The 20,892-nt window shown below is 39.6% G+C and overlaps 1 protein-coding gene across 3 annotated transcripts in view; it reads left to right on the plus strand.

Annotated features, from left to right (window-relative positions):
- The window catches only part of DNAI3 (dynein axonemal intermediate chain 3), a 130,137-nt gene that overhangs the window by 79,877 nt on the left and 29,368 nt on the right, over positions 1-20,892 (plus strand). For all 3 annotated transcript variants that reach the window (XM_020988731.2, XM_020988727.2, XM_020988732.1), the window contains 5 exons: positions 925-1,014; positions 6,559-6,645; positions 9,075-9,203; positions 15,429-15,502; positions 18,458-18,599. In XM_020988731.2, coding sequence (XP_020844390.1) covers positions 925-1,014; positions 6,559-6,645; positions 9,075-9,203; positions 15,429-15,502; positions 18,458-18,599 — 522 coding nt within the window. The remainder of the gene's footprint in view (positions 1-924; positions 1,015-6,558; positions 6,646-9,074; positions 9,204-15,428; positions 15,503-18,457; positions 18,600-20,892) is intronic.

Here is a 20,892-nt window from a genome sequence, read left to right on the forward strand (position 1 = left end):
AAGGGGACCAGCCTGGGAAGGGCTTTGAATGCCAAACAGAGGATTTTCTATTTGACCCTGCAGGTGATAGGGAGCCACTGCTGTTTCTCAGATGGGGAGGGGGTTAGTGGCATAGTCAGATATGCTCCTGAGGAAGGTTAACTTGACAGCTGAGTGGAGGGTGGACCATCAGGTAGACCAACCATCAGACTTTTGCAATCATCTTCAGCAAGAGGCGATGAGTAATGACAATACCAGGAGAGAGAAGGGGGCGTTATACGTGAGAGATGTCCCGAATGCCAAACTGACAGGCTTTGGCTTTTGTTCAGGCATGCTGTCCTAACGTTTCTTCTGTGATGGACTCCTTTGGCAGTCAGGTGAAGCCTAAGGACCTTTTCTCAGAATATTATTTTTAAATGCACAAAATAAAATGCATAGACTTATAAAAGAATCCAATTATAATGAAGTACAGTTATCAACATATTTTGTAAACAAGTTTACAGACCCCAAGTTCAATATTCCTGTTTTATGGGCTCTCCCTTTTGAATCACCCTAGACCTCTGTCCAACAGCCACCGGTCTTTCTCCTTTTTCGAACCTGTCGTCTCTTATGTACTCTCACTTTCTCTCTTGGTGCTCAGACGTTCTCTGACATCCTGAGGCTCAGAACTGCTTCTGCCCATCAAGTGTCTCCCCTTTTTGAACCTTGTCCCCATCCTTCAATAAGAAAGAGCATCAATAAAAGCAGCTCTCATTCCAAAGGCATGGACTTGGAGATGGAACTCTTCTATTTTTGTGGAGAAAGCAATTAGTGCTTTTCCTGTAGTTGGTTCATTAGAGTTGGCCTATGGGCCATTTGCTCCTGTAACTGTCTGTAGCCAGGAAGGTACAAAACAATAGCACTTCCTCACTGTCTTCTCTGCCTTTGGGGCGGGTTCTGTTTTAGCTGATGCTGCAAAGCCCAGATGACATCTTCTGCTTCCGATTCTGTCCCAGTAACCCGAATATAATTGCTGGAGGCTGTATAAATGGACAGGTATGTGCCAACTTTTTGCTCCCCAAATCAATGTTAAATTCAGACAACATTTCCTGGCAAATTTTAATAAGAATCTGTTGAACTTCTAATAAAACAAAAGTAGCTTTACTCAAAATTAATGTAGCCCTAAATACCATAACTAGATACTCACAACAGTGATAGACCTGTTTTATTCATTGCTGAAATACACATTAGCATAGGATCCCATGAAAGGGCAAATAGGATCATAAGATGATAGATTTGATCTGGAAGGGCTTTCAGAGGACACTGAATACAACTTCCTTATTTTACATGGGAGGAAACTAAGGCATCAAAAGGTTAAGTGACTTGTCCAGTGTTACATAGCTAATAAGTGTCTGAGGTAAGTATTGTAGTCATAAATAATATGGCAGCAAAAGGTAAATTTTCTAAATGGTCCAGAAGCTAAACTGCAATTACAAGTTGTTTTTACGTAGTTCTTGTGATATGAAACAGTGTTTACATTTTTCCTCAATCCCTTTTAACACATGTTCAATTTAAATCACATTCTATAATCCATAAAGTTATTTTATCTGCTGAAATAAAATTAATTCTTACATTGCAAACATTGATTGACCATATCAAGCATTTATTAAGCACCTACTATGTTCTAGGAACTGTGCCAGGCCCAGGGATACAAAGACAAAAGTTAGAAAAGGCGACATGGTTGGATCTGAGCTTTAGGAAACTCACTTTGGTAGCATTGCTCAGGATGGATTAGAGAGGAAAAACTTGAGTAGGAAGACCAATTAAAAGGTTATTGCAATAATCCAGGTGAAAGGTGATGAGGGCCTGAACTGGGATGGTGACTACATTAATGGAAAGGAGAAATATGCCAGAGAGGTTGTGGATACAGAAATGAGATTTGGCAATTGATTGGATATGTGGGGTGAATAAGGGTGAAGAGTTAAAGAAAGACATCAAAGTTGTGAACTTGGGTGATTAGAAGGAGGTTATATCTTCAGTGTTTCAGAAGAGGAATAGGTTTGGGGATGGGGAAGGGAAAAGACTGAGTTCTGTTTTACTGAGTTTGAGATACCCATGGGACATCTGATTCAAAATATCCAATGTGCCATTGAGGAACAGAAGTAGATCTCAGGAGAGAGACTGGAGTGGAGATATATAGACTTGGGAGTCATCTGGACTCAGGTGATGATGGCACCCATAGGAGCTAATAAGGTCACCAAGTGACAGAGTACAGAAAGAAGAGAGAAGAAGGCCCTGAAATATGCCCGTAATTAGCAGTCTTGATATGGATAAAGACCGAACCAAGGGGATTGAAAAGGAATGGTGAAGAGTCAGGTATGTATGAGGAAAACTAGAAGAGAGGAGAGAATATCCAGGAGAAGGGGGTTAACAGTGTCACCTGCTGCAGAGAGATCAAAAATGATGAAGCCTAACCAAAACAAAACAAAACAAAACATTAGATTTGGTGATTAAGACACTGTTGGTAACCTTGGGGAGATCGGCTTTAGTTGAGTGAAGCCAAGTCAGATTGCAAAGTGTTTCTAAGAGAGCAAGAGTTAAGGAAATGAAGTTAGATTGAAAAGGGTGAAGAGAGAAATAAGATGATGGGCTATGCCATCCCCGCCTTCCATGAGCACCACATTGCAAAATTCTGAAATTTAGTTTCAGTCATCAGAAATCACATCATGATATATACGGTTTTAGATCTGAGAATAAAGTGAGATCTGAAAATCTGAAGTGAGTATAGTAGGTTCTGTCTCTCTCAAGATTGGGGAACATTGTATTTATTATGCCTCTCAGTTAACTATGCTCTAATGTTCCAGGGGATCTGTGATCACATCATTGTGGGTCTTCCCTTTAATGATACATTGATAATAATGACGGATTAATTAGTCCATCAGAACCTGCACATCATAGGTAAATCTTGTTCCTACCCCCCATAACTCCTCCCATAACAGGTTGATCTGATGTGCTGGCACCTTCCTTTTGACATCAGGAAGATACAAATGGAATGCACAGTCTATCTATCAGTTATCCCTTGCTCTCACCAAACGACCAGCCCATTTTCCTTTTCAATTATATATTTCTTTGATGACATCCATTACATTATTTCTCCTGGGTAATACCTTGTTTATAATGTGTTTCAGCCTGCACACACCCTCTTTACTGCTCTTCCTCAACTAATTTAAATCTTCAGAGACTGGTGTATTCCATGCCTTGCAGCCATTCAACACCTCTTGAGGAATACTGTTATTTAAAAATATGGGCCTTTGTTTCAAGGAGAAGTTTTGACTCCCTTAAAAGTACTTGGCAGTTTCCCAGAGACAATACAGAACATTGTTGGCTTCCTTTTCCATTCTGGGCCCAGCAAAAACTCCCTGAAAGGCCCTCTTCCAGTAGGGTGTCTTTCTACATGTGTAGATACAAGCTTCCTTAACAAAGAATAATAAAAGAAATAACCTTAAATTGACCAGAACATTTTCCCTCCACTGATTTTTGATAAATGGTTTTTATTATTCATCATGCTGATGATAAATAAGACACATTTCTCTTAAATCAAAAGCAATAACTCCCATTACATAGAACATTTCCAACGACTGAAAAACCCACTGGAAAGATCATTGAGAACCACAGGATTGCCTTCCTGTTCTATTCATTGCAAAACATCTAAGCAGTACAATGCCTTAGACACAGTGGCCACTAAGTAAATATTTGAAGAACAGAAGAATTTAGGAATCTGAAAGTGATGTTGGGTTTTCATATTTATTAATAATAAGACTGCATCAAAACAGAATAATTAAAACTTTTTTATGCGCATTTATCATATGACTTCAAACTTTTAAAAATGGATTTATTGATTTATACTCGATACAATGTTAACATCTTAGAGGTCTTTCTTCCTTTCTTTCTCCTTCTTTCTTTTTTTTTTTTTTATTGCTTTTTGGTGAGGCAATAGGGATTAAGTGACTTGCCCCGGGTCACACAGCTAATAAGTGTTATGTGTCTGAGGCTGGATTCAAACTCAGGTCCTCCTGACTTCAGGGCCAGTGCTCTATTCACTGCGCCACCTAGCTGCCCCTGCTGTCTTTCCTTCCAGAATGGGATAGTATAGGAATTCCCATTGAGGAAAGTTTTACCAATGCAGATATACGCCAGCCTTGCAACTGATAACCTCGAAAAGCAGCTGAAGAGCAATGGGAAGCCAAATAACTTGCCCCGGGCCACAAGTCAATTTATGTTCCAAGAAGGCCTTGAACCCAGCTCTTCTCAACTACAAGGCTGGCCCTTGATCATTTTAGGTTCCTATCCAATGCTTCTTATACTGTGGGTCGCAACCCCACATGGGGTCACAAAAAAAATTGGCAACAGCAAAAGGTTTCTGAACACACAGACACTAAAACTTAATTAAAAATCAAATACGTATGAATCCAAGGTGTTTCTGGCAGTGCTTGCCCATGGTGCATCATGCAAGGTCACTGCAGCCTTGGTTCAGAACACACATGCGTACTTTTGGAGCATTCCCTCAGGCCATGCAACACCAATGAAAGCTGTCGAAACTTAAAAAGGGGTATGAGTGGAAAACATTTCAGAAGCCCTGTGGAGATGAGAACTCAAGGCAATATTAGACCACACATAATATTTTTCTCTCTCATCTCTAAGTCTGACCATTTCACTGAAGAGCTGCTCTAATATGTCATCATTGCATAAAGCAGACTCTGGAGTCTTTATTTTTGTTAATTCATTCTGAACTTAAATACAAAAAGACAAAAAAAATTCATGTACACAGCACAATACAAAAAGGAGATTCAGTATGAAACCATGAGTCTCCATTTCACACTGTTGGTTTTTTTTTACAATACTATATAATGAATACTATATGTTGTTTTCAAAGCTACCCTGCTTTTCTGTGCTTCCTTCTAACTTTTCTTTTGTTCTCTGCTGTGCACTCCTTATTTTTTTTCTCTGTCCCTCCCCAGCCCTCATTAGAGAAGGCTACCATTTCACACAGATATATCTGTGTGTCTGTATGTCTGTGTGTGTGTATAAAAGCATGCTATACATACTTCTATTAGTGTATGTGTGTGTGTGTATAAAAGCATGTTATACATCAATTTATCAGACAGTATCTTCCTTCATAGGTCCTTTGTAGTTGATTTCAATATTTATAATACTCAAAATGACTTAGTTGTTCACAATCTTTCTTAGAATAATATTGCTGTTACTGTATACAATGTTGGCTTGGTTATGCTCATTTTGCTTTTCAATATTTCATTTAATTCTTTCCATGTTTTTCTTAGATCACTGAGCTCATCATTTCTTATAGCACAATAGTATTCCATCACAATCATATGCCACAACTTGTTAAGCCATTCCCCCACAACTTGTTAAGCCATTCCCCAATTGATGGGCATCCTCACAATTTCCAGTTTTTTGCCACCACAGAGATGCTATAAATGTTTTAAAACATATAGTTTCTTTTTTTCCCCCAATCACCTTTGGAAACAGAACTAACGGTGGTGTTGTTAGGTGAAAAGGTGTACGCAGTTTTATAACTCTTTGGACATAATTCCAGATTGCTCTTCAAAATAGTTGGATCAGTTCACAGTTCTATCAACAGTGTATTAGTGTCCCAATTTTTCCACATTCCCCTCCAACATTTGTCACTTTGCCCTTCTGCCATTTTAGCCAATCTGATAGGTGTAAAGTGATATGTCAAAATTGTTTTAATTTGGATTTCTCTAGTCAATAATGATTTAGAGCATTTTTTGATATCTCCATTAAAAAACTTCCCACTCATATCTTTTGACCATTTATCAATTGGAGAATGACTCTAATTCTTATAAATTTGACAAAGTTCTCTATATATTTGAGATAAGAGACCTTTATCTGAAAAACTGTCTATAAAAATATTTTCCCAATTTTCTGCTTTCTTTCTAATCTTGGCTACATTGGTTTTATCTGTATGAAAAACCTTTTAATTTAACGGATCAAAATTATTCATTTTATACCTTACAATGCTCTCTTATCTCTCTTGTTTATTCATAAATTGTTCTCCTGTCCATAAATCTGATAGGTAATATGTTCCGTGTTTTTCTAATTTTCTTTATCTTCCTTTATATCTAGGTCATATATCCATTTTGACCTTATCTAAATGGTGGAAGATATTGGTCTATGCCCAATTTCTGCCAGACTGCTTCCCAGCTTTCCCAACAATTTTTACCAAACAGTGAATTCTTATCCCAAAGACTTGGGGTTCTTGAAGCCTCCACCAAGCTTAAAAGGCTTATAAGAGCCGGCCCAGTGGTGTGCCCTTTACCTCTTGACACAGAATCTTCCTAGCTAAGCTCCATGTGGTTTGGTTCCACCAGGCTGGCTGCCTGGTGATGGATTTCTTGAAAGTCGTTGACCAAGTCACTAAGGAGTTGCACTCTGTGTTGGTGAAGAGAATGTGTACTCTAACAAAAATCACATATTCTCTTGACGTTTGAAGTGAGACATCTCCCAGTTAAACATTGTCATTGGACATAGATTACTTTCTAACATTCATTTTTTCCCTAGGTGGTCTTATGGGACATTAGTGCACATAGTGAACGCATCGTCCATGTCAAAGGATCTGGAAGTACTAGTAAGAAAGCCGTACTTAAGGTCAGTTATTTTCCAGCTTTACTTGTGTTCAGCATGGGATTTTATTTTCATTTTCTCCCTCCTTCAATAATTTTTCAAGAAAAGTATTGCAAAGAGCCATCAGGGTTAACAAGATCCCAATAAATAGAAATGCTAGTATTTTTCAGGTTTCCCAGCTGTTTGACAGAGCTGATGCCAAGTATTCTCCTCTGGGTATTTGATTAGGAATTTGTATCTATAGTACCTGGGGCTCTCCCATCTTGCATGTGGGGACCCCAAAAAGCCTCTTAAAGTACTCTGTACTTGTAGCTACTCAAAACCATACCTTGCAAGCTCCCACCATTGTTTACTTTTATTAGTTAGCCAGAGGAAATAATTAGTTTAAAGCAATAGCGTCTAATGAAGTAGATAGTAAGAAAAGTCGTGATAAAATATTCCCCCCATAAACACTGTCTCCCAAATATACACAATGTCAATGAGAGGAATGGAAACTCCTAGAGATCACATATGGGGGCACCCTTGTAAGGAAGGTGTACAGACAGACTTGAGCTCTAACACAGCTTAGGGATGGGGAGGGAAACTTGGTCCTAGCCTAGGGAGCTGGTCCCATTAGTGTGGACAGCAATGGCTCCTCGGGCTGCTTCCCATCATGTTGCACCACCAGGAGATAGTGAAGTCCAGATGCTGAAGCAACTCTCAAGAAAGTGGTCCTTTACCCCCAGTCAGCCAGCAGAGACAGGGACCATTCACGCAAGACAAAGGCAGAAGAAGAGATATGGTGCCTCTGTCATGCTTTTGGGGGGATTTCTTTCTCTCTACCATCCCGAGAACCTTGAACCATATGTTCTCCAGCTTTCTATGCCCTGGAGTTAGTGAGGGCCAGGGCAGTCCACTTTGTGAGTGGAAGGGTCTTCCTGGGCCCACATTCTTGCCTTTACTAAACATCAACCCACCCCATCCCCACTCTCCACCCCCATCTAGATTTAATACTATATTTTAGCCAGTGAAAAAAAACTAAGTTTCCCTGTATATCCCTTTTCCAACAAAGAATCTTGGCATGAACTCTGGCCGAGTTTGAGTGTCAGCCAACTCTGCCAATGATTTAGCTTTGGAACCTCAATGTACCTCAAGTCCTCATCTGTAAAGTAGAGATAATATGTCATAACTGACATTATCACAGTGCTTTCCAGTTTGCAAAGTGGTTATGTATATATGTATATATACACATATATAAAATCTCATTTCTTCATCTGTAAAATGGGGATAAAATAGCATCTTGTGAGGATCAAACAAGTTAACCTATGTAAAATGCTTTGTAAACCCTAGAGCCCTGGGTAAATGCTAACATTTATTGTTATTATTGTTGTTAGTACTATATAATCACCATCATCATAAAAATCTTCCTGTCGGTGCTACAGGTACGATCTTACAGAAGAGGAAATTGAGGTATTGAAATTTTTAGGTAATTCTCTCACAGTCACATAGCTAATAAATGTTAGAGATAAGACTCAAATTCAGGTTTTCCTGACTTTAAATCCAGAACTCTACTATTACATATTATTAAGTGCTGACCCCATGCTAAGAAATGGGGATAAAAGAAAGGAAAAACCACATTTCCTGCCATCAAGGAGCTCTTGTTCTAGGGGGTTGGTCATGAGGAAAATTGGCATCCACCATAAAGTGCTATCTAAAGGTGATATTATTTAGCCTATAAAAGCAAGACAGGAAGTGACGTGCTTACAGTGAAGTATGGGGAAGTTGGGAAATGTGGGAAAACTATAGAAAGATTCTTTAACAAACCCTTTGGTGCTGTCCCATGTCATTAGACCTTATCTTGGTTCATTTCCAAAAACATGGTGGGATTTCATCCTTATTATTTAATTACTCCAAAATTTTCAAGTGAAGAACCATTAGTACACAGATATAAAAACACTGGTGATTTTTGTGAAGATTGACAACCTTCCGAGGTGAGATCTGGGAAGAAATTGAAGGAAAAGGAGGGATGAAGATTGAGCCTGTGGTTTAATTGGTATAGGGACTTCCAAATGATGAAACTCCCCCACCCAATGCAGGTCACACCTCCTCTGTGATTTGTAGGCTTATAAATTAGTCTAGCTACGTTGATCACTGGGAGGTTAGGTGATTTGTCCCGGGTGTCACAGCAAGCATATGTCAGGGATGAGACTTGAACGCAAGCCTTCCTGGCTTCAACACCCACTTTCTATCCACCGTGCCATGCTGTCTCTTTAAAAAGGAAAAGGGAAAATCCATAGAAAGATGTAGGGGCATAATAGCAGACATACTGATGTAGATGTTTTTATTTTTGCTATGATTTTCAAACTAAGTAATTTTAATCTGTTTGAAATAACATTTCATATTAGTTCATTTATTAATTCTCTGAAATTATGTTCTGGGATCTTATTTTTAAATGTTTTAAAATCTTCCTCTAGCCCATATTTTTACTGGAACCAGACAGTAACAAGGACGCACCATATGTAAGGCATTGTGCTGTATCATCAATAGAATATGGACACAAGAAACTAGTCACAGATATACACTGGCTGACTGACAATTTTGAGGTGAGTTAACTTTTTTTTTTTGCTTTTCTTAAATTTTTTCTCATGGAAATGGTTTAGCTTTATAATAGTACATTTTAAATCACAAATCATTTTCATTCTAATTAGAGTTTTAAATCACGAAAGAATCATGCCTCAGCATTTCATGTTTTTACACCTTTAAAAAAAATCTGTTGCGCTATTGTATAATGATAACATTGACTTCGTGACATTTTATTCAGCATTTATGACAAGCAAAACCATAAACCTTCTGTTTGTGGAGGGGATTCTTGCTTGGGGATGAGTCAGGTGACTTAGGAAGCCCCTTCCAGCTCTGAGATTCTGTGAAATCAGGACAGTAATGAAGTCTAAAACATACCCTAAGTTCACTGACTCCAATTCAAATAGCCTACCAACCTAATGAGATTGTGCTTCCTGGACTAAAAAAAAAATAATTTTCTACTATGGCACTGTGTGAGCCATTACTTTGTCAGCTTCAGAAACTCCCAGCATGCAAACTCCTTGCACCAACTGATTGCCACCAACCTGTGACTTAGTAGGAAGGTCTCTGGAACTCTCCAAGGTATTCAGCAGTTCAGTAACTCACCCAGATTTATGCAACTAGTACAAGTGGTAGGATTTGAACCCAGGTCTTCCTACAACATTGCTCTTTTTTCCCCCCCAACAGAGATAGGGACTGAGCCTTTGATTTCACTGGTATATGGAATTCCCAAGTGAGAAAACTCCCTCTACTAATGCAGGTTGCCACCTTCTCTGCAACTTACAGTCTTTGAGAGTTGCCGGGCCCATTGAAAGGTTAAGTGAATTCATTATCTGGGGTTACAGAGCCAGTGAGCTTGAGAGTCTAGACTTGAATCCAGATCTTTCTTGCTTTAAGGCTAGCCTGTAATATTAAGTCTTTTTACTACAGAAGAGTTACCTAACACATGATTTAAAAGGGGAAACACTGAAACCAAACATTGGAGAGGGGCAAATGTTTGATTCAACAATTATGAAACATCTATGCTATCAGTCAATCAGTAAACATTTATTAAGCACATACTACGGGTCAAACACTGTACAAAGCACTGGGGATACAAAAAGAGGCAAAAGACAGTCCCTGCCCCCCCAAGGAGCTTACAATCTAATGAAAGGTTCTTAAGGGAAAATTAAGAGGAAGAAATAACTTTCATTTGAGAGTGGTCAGGGAAAGCTACATGCAGCCAGGTTGGGACTACAACAGACAAGATGTGGAGGCGGCCTGGGGTGGGAAAGGGAATCTGAGAATGAAAGGTGATGTGAGAAAAGGAATGAGGATAGGGAGTAGTCCAGTTTGGCCAGAAAATACAGAGTATTTCAAGTCAAATCAAGTCAATGAGCTTTTATTAAGCACCTACTATGTGCCTCTAGACACACAGGACAGGCACTATGCTGAGCACAGGGGATACAAAGGACAAAAACATTCCCAGCACGCAAGGAGCTCACAGTCTAATAGGGAAGAAAGCCTGCCAACAGCTCTGGATGTACAAGATCTGTACAAAATAATCTGGGGACAACCAGCATTAAGGAGGAGTCAGGAAGGCTTCCTACAGAAGGTGGGGTTTAGCCAGAGAAGCCAGGAAGGGGAGATGAGGAAGCAGAGTGCTCCAGGCCTGGGGGACAGCCAAAGAAAATGCACACAGTCACCCAGCAGGAATAGCTGGGAGCTGAGGTGTGTCCTCGGGCTCTGAAGTTCATTCTCGTTCCACTCCCCTACCTGCCTGCATAGGTTGTGTCAATCAATCAATCAGCAAGCATTTACACCTGCACTGAGCCACGTTCTGGGGATACAAAGATAAAAGAATAGTCCCTGCCCTCAGCAAGCTTACATTCTACTGGGGGAGACAATACACACACATATAAGAAATACAATATAAATCCCAAGCGATGTTGTAGGGGAAATGCACACTTTGTATAGGTCTGAATCTAAACAACCTCTGAGGGTCTTTCTAATTGAAAGATTCTAGAGTTTGAAAATTCAACAAAAGTTTATTTTAAAAAATCATATGCTATCTGAAGGAGCAAAAATTCCTCCTTGGGTATAAAAGCACCATTTGGAAAGAACCTTGCAGTAGCATGCAGTAAAGACAAGTGACGATTACGTTATACAGTGAATTGAAGGGATACTTAGAAAAATTTCCCAGGGTCCTAAAGGTATTGACTGAAATCATGTGTAACACCGTGGAGCTTTTACAAATGAATATTTATTTCCAAAGGGATGATCACAAATATACACATTTATTCCCCTAACATCCCACCAAGATGAATCTTCCTGATTCCAAGCCCAGTGCACTGAGTTACCCAGCTGCCCTAAAGCACTATATCTATGGCAGTCACTGTTGTGGTTACTGTTTATTGCTATCACTGGAGGGCTTCAGACAAAGGCTGGACAGCTGCTATCATCAGGTATGTTTCAGGTAAGGGTTACAGTAGATGGCCTCTGCAGTTCCTCCCATTTCTGAGATACTGAGGCAGTCCAACCTGGGGTGAAGAGTGCTAGGAAAAGGAGCCCATCCTGGGGTGTCCTTGACCTTTTCTCTCCCTCACCTAAGAAGACAATGTAATCACACTGGGACAAGGACAGCCATTTCATTCCCACTTACTCCTCTGACTTCTTCTAAGGGTCAACTCTACTCTTATGTGAATCCCTGTTTTGTTTTTGTTTTCTTTGGGAATGACCCTTGAAAATGACACAACAGGGGCAGCTAGGTGGCCAGTGGATAGAGCACTGGCCCTGGATTCAGGAAGACCTGAGTTCAAATCTGGCCTCAGGCACATAACACTTACTAGCTGTGTGACCCTGGGCAAGTCATTTAATGCCATTGCCTAGCCACCCCCCCCCAAAAAAAAGACACAACAAACAAACTAGCTGATAGGGAGTTGCTACCTAAGATAAGTAGGGAGATAGTAAGACAGTATCTAACTGCCCTTCATGAATCAAGTAAGCATTTATTAGCTGCCTACTATAGAAGGACAAAGAATGAAACTACCCCGACCTTCACTGCCACCAAAGTGATTTTCCAAATTGTATGTCCAACCATGTCACCCCCCACCCCACTCAAGAAACTTTAGGGGATCCCTATTGCCTCCAGGATAAAACACAAAATGCTATGTTCAACATCGAAAGTCCTTCATAACTTAGTTCCCTCCCACATTTCCAATCTTCTCACACCTTACTCCCCTCCACATATTTTTTGATCCAGTGACCCTGGCCTCTTTGCTGTTGCAGGAGAAAGAAATCCCATCTCTCAGCTCTGGCTGTCCTCCACACCTGGAATGCTGACCCTCCTCATCTCCACCTACTGGCTTCCCTGGTGTCCTTTAAATCCCCACTAAAATCTCACCATCTATAGGAAGCCGTTTCCAAAGCTTCTTAATACGAGTGCCTTCCCTCTTGTGATTATCTCCTATTTATCCCACACATAGCTTGTTTGTACATAGCTGTTTGCTTGTTGTCTCAACTATGAGATTGCGAATTCCTCCAGGGACTGTCTCTCCTCTCTTTTTGTATCTCTGCTACTTGGCACAGTGCCTGGCCCATATTAGGTGCTTAATGAATATTGATTTCACTGACTGACTGCAATAAGCTTATGCTCCAGCAATAAGGGACCATAGATGCTGACTGAATAGAGCCCCAAGGTCAGATCAGCACTCAAGAAAAATGACTTTGGCAACAGTGGGTAACATGGTTTGGCATAGGAAGAGCAGTGAGGCAGATGATGCGGTAATCTAGGGTGAGAGGTTAGTGAATGTGTGAGTGCAGAGAAGGTGTCTGATGCAAGAGATGCTGTAAAGGTAAAAATACCTAGCAACTGGTTGGAAGCATGCAAGGCAGAGTGATGAATTCAGGCCACCTGGTCCAGGGACTGAAAGAACTGGCTGATATGCTTGCAGCAATATTTGGAAGATCCTGGAAAATAAGAGAAGTCTTCCAAGATCAAAGAAGGAAAAATGTCCCAATTTTCAAAAAAGGTAAACAGAGTTTGCAAACTATAGGCTTGACTATGAGCTTGACTTCAATTCCTAGGAAAATTCTAGAACTGATCATTATAGAAATGGTTAGGGGATATTGGAAACAGGAAGTGGTGACTCCAAAGAGCCCACATGGCTTTCTCAAGAACAGGTTGTGCCCGGGGCAGCTAGGTGGCGCAGTTGACAGAGCACTGGCCCTGAAGTCAGGAGGACCTGAGTTCAAATCTGACCTCAGACCATACACTTGACACTTACTAGCTGTGTGACCCTGGGCAAGTCACTTAACCCTAACTGCCTAAACAAAAAAAAAAAAAAGAGGAGGTTGTACCCGACTTACCTCATTTGCTTTCTTCACTACCTGGAGTCTGTAGCTCCCCACACGTTGGCACTGGGGCAGGGCCCCAGTAACATCATTTCTCAGTGCTCTGGGCAACTTTATGAGCTCCAGAGACTAGCCTGAACTAGTAAATGGAATTTGTTCATCCATGAATTCCCTTTATCAATTAAATCTCACTTCTAGTCCCCATCCCTAGTCTTTAACAGATCCTTATCTGTCAAAATCCTTTGGGATCCTGCTTCTATGATCAAGTGATCTTGCCATCCCCTCCGGTTTTGTGTCGCCCACAAACCTGACAGGCAGGCTGTGTTTTTATAGAAGTTATTGATTTCTAAAAAATGTCACACATCAGAGCCCAACACAGATACCTTCAGAGGGTTCCAGCCTAGACCTCCTTCCAAGTGAACACTGAACCATTAATAGCTAATTATTAATTGAAATCATCAACCATTAATAATTGAAACATTAATAACTTTGAGTCCGGCTATTCAGCCCAATCTGAATCCACCTAACTCTAACCACTGTTTATAGAGTCTTTCTCCATCTTGTCCATGAAAATAATGTAAGAGACGTTTGGTCAATTGCTTTGCTGAAATCTCAGGATCATAGATCAAGAACAGACCTCCAAGGCCATATTATTCAAGCCCTCATGTTTTCAGTCATGTCTCTGATGTAACTGATCATAGATGAGGACATTGAGGCCAGGGGAGACTGAGTGACTTGACCAAAGTCACTAGTAAGCTAGTAGGCTACTAAGAATCAGAAGGAGGATTAGAACACAAGTTCTCAACCTCCAGAACTAGAACTTTTCCCACCGCATCACTTCCTGCAGGTAGGGAAGCTTTGCCCCCAATCTACCAGCCTAATATCCTGTTACTAGATGAAGTTAGTCACTAACGAAGTTATTCTGGCGTAACCTGCTCTTGGTGAAGCTATGATGACTCTTTGTGAGGACTTGCTTCCTTTTCTAAGTGCCTTTTAATAACAAATTCTAGATTTTGTCAGGAATCCAAGTCAAGCTCCTTGGTCAGTAGTGTATAGACTCCCAGGTCAGCACTTCCCCTTTGCCAATGCTGAGGCCTCTCTCCCCTTCTGGAGGGGCTTTTGACAGTCTCTGATAGTGACTCATCAATTTTTCCATCTCCTGAGATGTGATTCATCTGGGCCAGCGACTTGAACTCATCCATGGCAGCTTGGCTAGGTGCTCTCTCTAGTTCCTTTCGTTAGCCATTTTTGTCCACTTGTGCATCCAAAGATCATTCTCCTTAGCCAAGAAATCAAAAGTGGCTCTATTTTCTTTCCTTTGTTAGTTATCATCATCCCATTCACCTTGAATTGTGGCCCTATCCCTTCTCTGACTCTCCTCTTTTCCCAATATAGTGGCTGAAGGGTTCATAAGCTAAATGTCTAGCAGGCTTTTCTTTTAAAATGATCACTTAATTCAATTAAGTAGATAAAGCAACAGACCTGAAGTCAGCAAGATGAGTCTTCCTGAGTTCGAATCTGAACTCAGACACTTACTAGCTGTGTGACCCTGGGCAAGTCACTTAACCCTGTTTGCCTCGGTTTCCTCATCTGTAAAATGAGTTGGAGAAGGAAATGGCAAACCACTCCAGGATCTTTGTCCAAAAAAAAAAAAGGGGGCAGCTAACTGAAGCACTGGCCCCGGAGTCAGGAGGACCTGAGTTCAAATCCAGACTTAAACACTTCCTAGCTGTGTGACCCTGGGCAAGTCACTTAACCCATATTGTCTCAAAAAAAAAAACCCAAATGGGGTCATGAAGAGTCGGACATGACTGAAAAACAACTGAAAAATAACAAATTCAATTACTTACTGTATTAGGACTGTATCTGTTTTTGGAAGTCATTTTTCCTATACCATTTCTTTCTTTCTTTTTTAGGTCAACAGAATGGGATATGCTTTTGAGAATCGAAGTGGAATATGTTGCCAGCTTGTAACATGTTCAATAGACTGGTATTTATGTTTTTTTAAACCTTTAATCATCTATACTTATACAAAATATGTGGAATTCTAATGAGAATCTAATAAGTGCTCTTGTCATTTATTTTTCCTTGAAGAGGCACAGCCTGCATGGTATTAATTTAGTTTTTAATAATGAAAGAGTGGAATATTATAGCAAGCTGAGTTATTAATCATGCTATAATTCACATTCTATCACAAGTGAAATAAGCATGTGCCCCCATCCATAAAATAACTTAAAAGCAGTATGTCTATTTCTAGATATTCTACTACTTCTGAATTTAAGGTATTCATAACTTAAAGAATCAAGTGAGACAACAGACAGAAAACAATATAAACCATAAAGTCTAACAGAAATGTAAGCTATTATCAACAATAATAGAAAATATTTAACTATATTCATATTATTAATAATGAGTACAAATATTTAACTGGACACAAAACCTGTATTTTTTTTTAAAACTGTTATTTCAGTTTTATATTTCAGTGTTTCAGTTATTTCAGAAAGCGTACAGATGCTCCCCCCATCTTGTAATTATGAAGGATTGGTTTTGGGGGTTTTTTTATACTCAAATACAAGACCTTACATTCACCCCTATTAAATTTGATCTTATTAGATTCAACCTAGTGTTCTAGCCTACTAAGTGAGAGCTTTCTGGATCCCTCCCAACTTTGTGTCTTCTGTAAATATCAGCATTCATTTATGCCTTTATCTAAGTCACTGATTTAAAAAAAAAATCAAATACCTCAGGGCCAAGCTCAGATCATTGAAGTATTCCAATGGAAGGCTTCTGCCATGTTGACACTGAACCATTAACAACTGCTTTTTGGCCATTCAGCCAGGTCCAAATCTAATTCAAGGGTTCTGAATGTGGGGTCCAGGTTAAACTTGTGTTTTAAATATATACATACATATATACATATACACACACACAAATATACATATGGTGACTCTATTTCAACATATTTGTTTTCTTTTGTAATACTATGTATTTCATTTGATGCATTTAAAAATGTTATTGTGAGAAGAGTCCATAAACTCATGGCAAGGGGTCCATGACATAGAAAAAGGTTAATAATCCCTAATCTAATTGTATTATTACATAGTCCATATCTCTTCATTTCTCCACAAGGATATTATGTGATACTTTATCAAAAGAGCTTTGCTGAAATATAGACAAACTAATCTTACAGCATCCCTCTCATCTACTGCTTTAGTAACCCTATCACAAAAGGCAGTGAGGTTACGACTGGCCTAATCTGTTCTTGACAAGCCAGGCGGGGTTTCTGTAATCATTGCTTTGCTTTCCAGGGGTTCACCAACCATCCCTTTAATGATCCATTCAAGAATTTTCCCAGAAATCAAAGTCAAGCTTACTGGCCTACGGTTAGCCTAATCTGTTCACTCTCCTTTTTTGGAAATTGGGACATTCATCCTTCTCCAATCCAGTGGTGCCCATTTAATTTTCCATGATCTTTCAAGTATTACTGACCATGGTTCACCATTCACATTTGCTAATTCTTTCAGTCCCAGAACATGCAGTCCATCTGAGCTAGGTAAAGGTAACTTATATTAAGGGCTACTAGGTACTCTCTTACTATCTCCTTATTCATCTTGGGTTTCAACTCTCTCTTAGTCCTTTTTATTCTGTTACCTCCAGTGTGAAGATACTTTTCCTTGGTAAGGAAAGCAGCAGTAAAATAAAGAATTGAACCATTCTGCTTTCTCTCTGTTGTTATCATTGTCCCATCTACCTCCAGTAAAGGTCCCATGCTTTCTTGTTCTTTCTCTTCTCTCAATATAATTTAAAAAAACCCAAATCCTTCTTTTGTGCAGTATCTTCATCTTTTTCTAAGCTTTTGCACTCCTGACATGATTTTTATAGAATTGTGCCATACTTTAAGTTCACCGTATGTTATCTAGCCTTATTCTTATCATATACATATGTGTCTATACACATGTATATTTTCATCTAGGTTTGCTGGTGAGTTCCCCTTACATCCATATCAGTCTCTTCAGACAAATCCCATTTTTCCTCCTTCTTAGAACTGTTTCCCTTTGTGTCTGCAGAATTTCATTCTTGAGTATCTCCAATCCTTCCTGGGATGACTTGACCAGTGGAATTTTAAAGTCCATGGGAATCTTCCTATCATTTATCTAACTCTTTTGAAATCTGCTTTCCAAAAATCTAGGGCACATGTTGGACTATGACCAGATTTCTTCTCTTCTATCACAAACTTGTAAGAGAATGGCTACTTCTCCCCAAGGGTTTCTATCATTTCTACTCTAGAAAACAGTGTCCCTTATTACTGAGAATCAGATCCAGAATAGTATTTCCCTTTGTTGGTCCCTCTACTTTTGAAGGATGGAATCATCATTAAAGGAAGCTAAGAAGTTATTGTCTGCTCTGCTTTTGGCAGAAAGAGAGCTCCAGCAGATATCGGGATAACTGAAGTTCCCATCTCTATCCACCATGTCTCTTTGAACAGCTTTGCAGTCCTGATCAACACAGTGTCAAATGAGGATATTAGAAAACCGACATTGAACCATGCTTCCAAACTTTCGGCAAAGACTGAGTTGGAGTACAAAAGAAGACCCATATTTTCAGACATAGTCAATGTGTCGATTTCTTTTTTACTTGGCTATGTTCATTTGTTTCAAAAAAGGGCTTACGGGCAGTGATAGTGCCACAAAAAAAAGAGGAGAAAAGAAAGAAAACATTGTCAATGAGATATTAAAAAATACTCAGAAGAGGGGAGAAGGAAGTTTAGAAAGGGATACAAACAACCTTATTAAATTTAATATATGGTTGAAAAGAAACTATACATAACAGAAGTTTCATAAACAATTCTGTTCTGTGCATATTTAATTGTTTGTGCTTGTGGGTGTTTAAGATCATAATAATTTTCTTTAAGTAGAGGATGACTTGTATATTTTCCCATTGTTAGCACAATATATTTCTGGGATATCAGACCAACAAGGCCTCCACCAATACCAACAGATAAAAAAAAAGAAGAAACTGTCGAGGTTCCTCATGATGTGCCCTCTACTTTTTTACATTTAGACCTCTCTTGGAGGCCTCATATTAGGGTAGGTATTATGGCAAAAAAAATTGTTCCATTTTAATTGTATATATTATATAAAGTACTTTGGGGCTGAGGGTGGGATTCAAACCTGGATTTTCATCAGGGAAGGGAGTTCGCCAGGAAGTAAGGCAGCTCTTGGGCATCCAGAGGATTTTGCGACTTGCTCAGGATCATACAGGCAGTATGTGTCAGAGGAGGTTTCTGAATACTCTCTGAGGCTGGTTCTCACTACACTGACTCACTTGTATACACAATAGAGATTTACTAAAAAAAAAAAAAAGGTAAGGCGACCCAGCTTAACAGAGGCATGTAACATGCTTCAAATGAGGGTAACTGTGATCACGTTAGCACAGAAAGAATACAAGCAGTCGATTGCATATAAAGCCGATCTCCAACATGAGGGTATGCAAGTAGCAGAAGAAAAGACCTTGGGGTGGCACTAATTATTTGAAAGGCTGCCAAGGGAGAGAGGGAACAGCCATGAAGGACAGAACTAGGAACATTGGGTGGGAGGGGCAAAGAAACAGACCTTTGTACAATCTGAGAGACAACTACCTAAAAAGTCTAACTGTCTGAAAGTGGCATGGGCATCTGGAAAGGTGGCAAATTCTCCCTCATTGGAGGTGTGAAAGCAAAGGCAGGATTGGATTATCATTGTTGGGCATGCTGTGGGGGGAAACTCTTGTTCAACTATAAAGTAGGTGAGATGGCCTCCAAGGTATCTCCCAGTTCTAAGATCCTATTGTTATGAACAAGTCGTATTAGAAAACTCCATTTGCCAGTTAGTTGCATGGACTTGGGATTTGCTTTCCCATAGAAACAATGTCATAAATTGGGGTTAGGCTTTCAGTGCACAAAAGCCTATTTTGCCAAAAGCGTAGCCAAAATATCATAGATATGCAATGAAAGTTGTAGAAAGCAATAGTGTTACAATACTATTAAACAAAATGGAAAACAATGTAACTTAATAAGAAATAAGTGGGTTTCTTATTTTTCTTGGAAGTTGGTGCTTGACGAAAAGTGGCTTTAGCCAGGACAGGAGGAAAATTTTGGGAAATCACAGAAAAAATTTTACTGTATTTTGGAGGGTCTAAAAAAAGTGCCTCCACTAATGCTTTCCTAATGGTGGCAGAGAGCTTACCATGGAAGGAGACAGGAAGACAGATTTTCTTAACTGAGGGTAACTGTTTCGAGAGTTAAAGGGAACTAAAGATGGTGAGTGTCAGTAAGGAAGACACAGAGATTACCTGAAGTCAAATGAAATGAGCGATGATTAAGTGACAAAAGACAGAGGGAAGAGAGCAAATATGCGTGTATGGTACCCTGGATGGAAGGAGAGCAGGGAAGGAGTATTGGGTCAGACAGTTCCCACACTGGCCACCAGGACACCTGGGCTGCTGTCATCAGCAGAGACAGGGAAAAGGCTAAGCAGCCTTGGGGGTGGATTCCTGGACAGGATGCTTGAAAGACAGATGATTCTCATTCAATGAGTGGTTGTATTCTGAAAAAAGAGTAAGAATTCTTCTCAGCATGGAATATTTTACCTATCAGATTTATGGATAAAGGAAGAATTTATGACCAAACAAGAGACAGAGAGCATTACAGGATAGAAAATGGATAGTTTTCATTAAGCAAATTTAAAAGGTTTTGCACAAACAAAACCAATGCAGCAGAAGGAAAGCAGAAAAGGGGGGGGAGGAAATTTTATGTCAAGTTTCTCTGAAAATGCCTCATTTCTCAAATATGTAGAGAACTGAACCAAATCTATAAGAATATGAGTTGTTCCCAAATTGATAAATGGTCGAAGAATGTGAACAGGCAGTTTTCAAAAGAAGAAATCAGAGCTATCTATAGTCATGAAAAAAAATGAAAAAAAAATGCTCTAAGTCACTATTGATAAGAGAAATGTAAATCAAAACAACTCTGAGATACCACTTCACACCTCTCAGATTGGCTAGCATGACAGAAAAAGAAACCGACAAACGCGAGAGGGGAGATGGAAAAATTGGAACACTGATGTTGGGGTAGTTGTGAACTAGTTCTGCCATCATGGAGAACAATTAGAGAGCAATTTGGAACTATGCCCAAAGAGCCATAAAACTGTGCATACCCTTTGACCTAGCAATACCACTACTAGCTCTCTACCCCAAAGAGATTTTTTAAAAGGGAAAAGAACCTATAGATATAGATATAGATAGATAGATATAGATATAGATAGATATAGATATATTTATAGCAGCTCTTTTTGTAGTGGCAAAGAACTGCTCATGGAGGGGATGGCCATCAATTAGGGAATG

The sequence above is a fragment of the Phascolarctos cinereus genome, unplaced genomic scaffold (genome assembly GCF_003287225.1).
Source record: "Phascolarctos cinereus isolate Bilbo 61053 unplaced genomic scaffold, phaCin_HiC Scaffold_5;HRSCAF=322, whole genome shotgun sequence".
NCBI lineage: Eukaryota > Metazoa > Chordata > Mammalia > Diprotodontia > Phascolarctidae > Phascolarctos > Phascolarctos cinereus.